The following is a 5,794-nucleotide window of genomic DNA, read 5'->3' as shown; positions in this document are numbered from 1 at the left end:
CCCGAACTTTACGGTTCAGGTTTGCCCATCTCTAATTAAAAATTATTGAAAACTTTGCTGAAAATGGAGTTCACATTAAATTTTAGGCCATTAAAGAAATAACTAAATGCAAATTGCAAGGATGATAGAAATCTTCATGTTGCATAGATTAAATGATTACCGTAGTTTTATGCTTGAAGAAGCAGATAGCTGTAATGAGCTTTACTAATGATTGGGAAACTGCTTTCGTATTGCAAATTTTAGCGTTTCTGATGTTTGATAAGTATCTACTTTCAAAAGGACTCAAGGCAAATAGCAGAGGAAGTTATGGAGGTCTATTTTTTTTCTTGAATCTATCTTTATGAAACAAAAAGCTCCACCTTCCTGTTTTTTTACATTTTGATTGAACTATATAAGCAAAATTATAACTGCCAGACTTCCTTTTCAGAAGTGAAGGAAACAATTACAAAACATTTTTTAAGAAATGCTTAGACTATGGGAGCTTCGTTCTGTGGCCTTTACAAGGGCAGTTTTTGTGGAATTTTTTGCAACCCTTTTATTTGTTATGTTTGGTTTAGGCACATCTTTAAACTGGCCCGGGGCACCTCCGAGTGTTCTTCAAGTGGCCTTAGCTTTTGGTCTTGGTATAGGCACTCTAGTCCAGGCTTTTGGCCATGTAAGCGGTGCCCACATTAACCCAGCCGTCACTCTAGCATTCATGGTGGGCTCTCAGATTTCTTGCCTGCGAGCAGTGTTTTATGTGGGAGCTCAGTTACTGGGTGCTGTGTCTGGGGCAGCCATAATTCAAGGACTCACTCCCATTGAAGTCAGAGGGAACCTATCAGTAAATGGGGTAAGAAATTGAATTTGATGTCTTTGATTTGTGGTGGGGTCATGAGAAAAGCTTGGATGAAAATGCCACAAACTTGGGGCAACCATACTGCCTACCACTGACCGTTATGTTAATTGTGTGTTAGATTGCTTGTTACACTTATGAATTACAATTAGAATGTAGAAAATGTATTATCATGTGCAAAAATTGTAGATGGCAAATTATACTTGATCACAATGGTACCGTTTTGTTGTGAATGATTGTGGTTTCCCTCTTTAGTTTTGACTTGTTGGAAAGTAAAAATCATAGACATAGTCAAAAAAACTAAATGAGTTTACTCATGTTTCCTTTGCTATAATGGTGATATTTTATACATATATAAACCTTCTGTTCTTTTGCAGTTATTCAACAATACTGATGCTGGGAAAGCTTTTGTTGTTGAGCTTTTTCTAACACTTCAACTAATCTTATGTATATTTGCATCTACTGACGATCGGAGGACAGATAATGTGGGTTCACCAGCTTTATCTATTGGACTGTCAGTGACACTTGGACACCTCCTTGGTGTAGGTATCAGAGATTGCATAAAAGTTGTCTTGCAGGAATGTAAAGTGGCCACACGGGTTTTCCCATAATGACTAAGAGCTATCACATAGTCTAGTGCAGTCAATCAGGGAGGACTATCACAGCCACTATAAAAGGTAAGGGCCAGCCAAGCAGAGCCATTTTAGGACTTCACAGCATAGGGATAGGAGGACAAAGTGCACAGCTCATTCCACATATGGATACAAAAAGGAATAAATTTGATTGTGGTATATTACAACAGTACATTGAAAATGGGAGTAATAGTCTCAGTCATAATAATAAAAAGATTCATGTGATAGGGAGGTGATGCACCTGCATAGTCAGTGTGGCTGTGATCTGTGATATGCTGAAGTAACAATACCTTAATAACAGCACTTCTTTTTATTCTTCACACACAACAAACAAGAAGGGCAGTTTAATAACCCTCTGTCTTAATTTTACTTCTGAATCAGAACTCTGAAACCAAGGTCTGTGAGACATGCAAGCCATAATTCATTTATTTATATTTTTTAAAGACAAAAGAAAAATCTCCACATTTCAGAAATTTAAATGCAACTTTCTACCTTACAATGTGTATGTTGTAAAAAAAATATATTTTTTGCACTCATATTTTCCTTGTTGTAATAGTCCAATATTAGACCAGTGCACACCAAAATCAAGGCAGGCAACTGGCCTGCAAAATGATAACTTTTGGACCTTTTTTATATTATAAGTAGCTTAAAAAGTATGTTAGTGAAGTGAATTGTTAAATAAGCTGTTGGTTACCTCCCATAACCATCTGTTTTCCCATAGCTATATAGGTTGAGGTCACTTGGACAATAATAAGGCTATGTTTGTATTAAAGTGCTCAAAATGGCTTAAATACAGTCCTAGAGACTCCAATATGCTGTAAATATATTTTTGGACAATTAGAGGCTTTACAGCATTGAGATTCATGGCAAATTTATTCACCACAAATTGAGTATTTAGGGAAAATTCAGAGAAGTTGACAAAATTGAATTTCAAAAGATCCACTCCTAACAGGGAGTTTATGGGGATAGAAAGAAAAAATAAAGTAATGAGCACAGGAGTAACACAAGAAAAACAAGATGGAAAACTATATAGCCCATGAGGTCCTACGTCTCCATATGGATGCCTTTGGAGTAACTTTTTTTATTTAAATGCATGCATTTTTGCAATTGGTTTTTGCACTTTTTGACCTTTACATGTTTTTTGTCTTCCTGAAATTGCTAGCAGCAAAATGAGATAACATCCATCAGTGAGCTTGTTTTGTTGTGAAGTTTGTAACTTTTATGTTGTCTTTGGCCATACATCAGCACACAGAAATTCCATCAAGTTTATCTATTACATCTTTGAAAATTAGTTAAAAACAAATAGCACATCATTCTCGAGAGGGTTTCAGTGGCTGAAACATGGGACAAAAAATGTGGATGATATGTGTTTTTGTGTAGTCGGGTATAGATGTTGTTTGAAGTATAGAGGGAATCAAGTCAACATTAAAGGATCAGCTATTCTGTTCCTTTCACTTTGAAGATCAATCACTTTATCCAACAAAATCTTGATTAAAGAGAGGAATCAATTCAGGATGATGAGATGTCATGGTCAGTGCATAATGGTGTCATTTGGGTGAAGTTAACCATTAAAAAAATTCCAATTTACTCAAAAAGTAACTATTGCAAAGATGAAACCAAAGATAAAGAAATTGTGATATTATACATTTTTGTACGAGGTTACTAGATACTATTCTTGGTACATGATTTTTATTTGAGCTGCATTTTATTTGAATATTCTTATTACATAATATTATTGTCTTAGATCTATTATACAGGCTGCTCCATGAACCCGGCAAGATCTTTTGCACCAGCAGTAGTGACAGGGATTTTCACTGCCCATTGGGTGAGTTTGCCTTTTTGACTTTTCCATTATGTGACTGAAAGTCTTTTCTGAGTTCCATGCCATGACAATGTGCACATGAGATGGGCTGGGTTGTGGGTTTATCCAAATTGATAATTGTTAGGTTATTCATTTTGTAATTATTATGTAACTGAGTAATTACATGTATTATATTTTTGCATGATTGTGTAAAGACACTATTGGCCAAAAGCATTTTCTTCTGGATTAATGCTTGTTTTACCTGTGACGTTTTTCCAGGCCTGTTTCAAGAACAGTGCATTATTAAGGCAATCAAATCACATTTTCACGGCAGGTCCCATATTTATGTTTATCATGGCTTTTTACCTTGAAAAGAGTAAAATAAAGACCCTATCTTCTTGCTTACTTTTTAGTGCAGTTCTTGCAAACAAGATTTTCCAGGTGGGATGCTGCGATACTCAAACAAAGCGACATTAAAGCAGGGGGCAGAGGCTGCGGTCACTGTCACAGCCTCTACCCCCTCCTCGAAATGAAGCATCATAATCAGTAAGGAAAAGATAAACATGTAAGAGACATGCAACTCAAGGGAGATTAGACAAGAAGTGAGTTAGAATTGTCCAGGATTAGAAATAAATGATCTTCGTGCAGAAGGACAGATATGTGGCATTACTTTACATCCCATAGTTATTGCTGTTTCAATACTACAGATACGTTTACTGTCAACAAAATGCTGGGTCATTCCATAATAGGCAATGGACAACTGGGAAAGCAAAATATGTATATTAGAGCATAGAGTGAGACAATGAATAATCATAGTTTTGATCATCTACATTATTCTCTTATCAGGTCTTCTGGCTAGGACCAATGTTTGGAGCCACCTTAGGATCCTTGATGTATCACTTTGTACTTATTCCAAACACTAAGACCTTCTCGGAAAGAATAGCGATCCTGCGAGGGGAGCTTGAGCCTGCAGAAGATTGGGAAGAAAGAGATATGCGTAGAAGACAATCAGTAGAGTTACACTCACCCCAGACAATAACAAGAAGTGGGATGACCGAAAAAGTCTGATTTAAAGTAAACTGGAAAGAAGAAACGTTAAAGTGGCTAGTTATATTGTTTGAATGGAAGACATTTAAATCTGTGTCCCTTCTGGCCACAAGTGTGTTTGACCAGAGTTTGTCATAATGAAACTTGTACGAGGGACGGCCACAGGACAAGGGGTACAGTAGCAATCAGCAGACACGCCCAAAGATTAGATAATGTAATATAAATATTTACTAACCAGTTTATAAAAACAAAGGAAAGGGTGGTAGGCAAACAGTGTATAAGAAACAAATACAATGACAACAGTTCCTCTCAATAACACCGACTAAGAGTATATGCAGGTACACTTAAACAGAATTAACAGTTATATGCGAGCAAAATACAATACGATTTACCCTTTCTATGCATAAATCAATCAAAGGACAGTGTTGTGCCAGTACTTTAGTAATTGCCTATTCTGGGCAGTTTTCGGAATGTCTCTTATAAAAGAGGCATTTTCTCCTAACTAACTAGACCTCTATAAAGCTATTGATAAATGTGCATATATATTCAGATGTAAGATGGTACCGGTACGTCCTGAGACTGAAGTAGAAGGGTCGTTGCTGGGCTGAGTCCCCAAATAAGCAGAAACGCCATCTTAAAGCTCTTAGAGAATGCTGATCTCTTCAACACAGGGCCTCCCTAAGTCCTTAGAGATGAGGCCTCATGTGGCCTAGCGCAAGATGCTGTGTACTCGGTTGTCCTCAACGAGTTGGCTCATGTCAAGCCCAACAGCGCATCTCACAGTCACCAACAACATATCCAGAGTCGCACTGCTATATCCTGAATCCTGAATTTCACCAAGGATTCACACCTTCACTTCTCTCCAGTCTCTTCTTCACCTCACTCCAACCGTTCACCAACTGCCAAAACCCCTGTGCTCTAACTCAGGCCTTCCGCCGCAGCCCTCTACTGGTCAGATCATATATTACATCACAAATCAATAACAATACATTAAACTGTGATCAACCCTTACAATAACATATTAAACAGAATATGTCAGCAGAATTTCCTCAAACTATATTTGCACATGTAGCTCTTTCAAAAGCAAGACCAGCAATACCTTTACATGGCTAGTCTGTTCCTCAGTTACTGAGAAATCAGTATTTGAATGGATATACAAATAAGGCTGATGGGCTTTCTGCAAGTGAAATCTGTTTTCAAGCCTTTGTCATTCCAGCTCTATTCTCCGTGCAGCGCTGCCTTCTCCAATTTGACTGATAGCTTCTTTACAGTATGACATCAAGGAAAGGTACAATCAGAAAAGGAATGAGGAGGAAGCACTTCATGGGCAATAGAGCAACAGACCCTTGGAAAGAGCTTCTACACACCAGAAGCACTTCAGCCTTTTTGGCATATTGATTCAAATGCTGATTTCTCAGTATTGGAGAAACGGACTGGTCATGTAAAGACATTGCTGGACTTGTCTTTCAGAGAGCTACA

The 5,794-nt window shown here is 37.5% G+C and overlaps 1 protein-coding gene across 1 annotated transcript; it reads left to right on the top strand.

Annotated features, from left to right (window-relative positions):
• The first annotated feature begins 427 nt into the window (after positions 1–427).
• LOC141250194 (aquaporin-2-like) lies at positions 428–5,356 on the top strand. Its single transcript, XM_073669885.1, has 4 exons — positions 428–832; positions 1,213–1,377; positions 3,212–3,292; positions 4,115–5,356. Exons 1-4 carry the CDS (start codon positions 464–466, stop codon positions 4,334–4,336), a joined length of 837 nt encoding a protein of 278 aa, XP_073525986.1. The 5' UTR covers positions 428–463; the 3' UTR covers positions 4,337–5,356.
• Positions 5,357–5,794: the final 438 nt, after the last annotated feature.

The sequence above is a fragment of the Phyllobates terribilis genome, unplaced genomic scaffold (genome assembly GCF_046119375.1).
Source record: "Phyllobates terribilis strain yellow unplaced genomic scaffold, ASM4611937v1 Scaffold_2__4_contigs__length_985480577, whole genome shotgun sequence".
In the NCBI taxonomy this organism is placed as follows: Eukaryota; Metazoa; Chordata; class Amphibia; order Anura; family Dendrobatidae; genus Phyllobates; species Phyllobates terribilis.
This window is presented reverse-complemented; position numbering and strand designations above follow the sequence as displayed.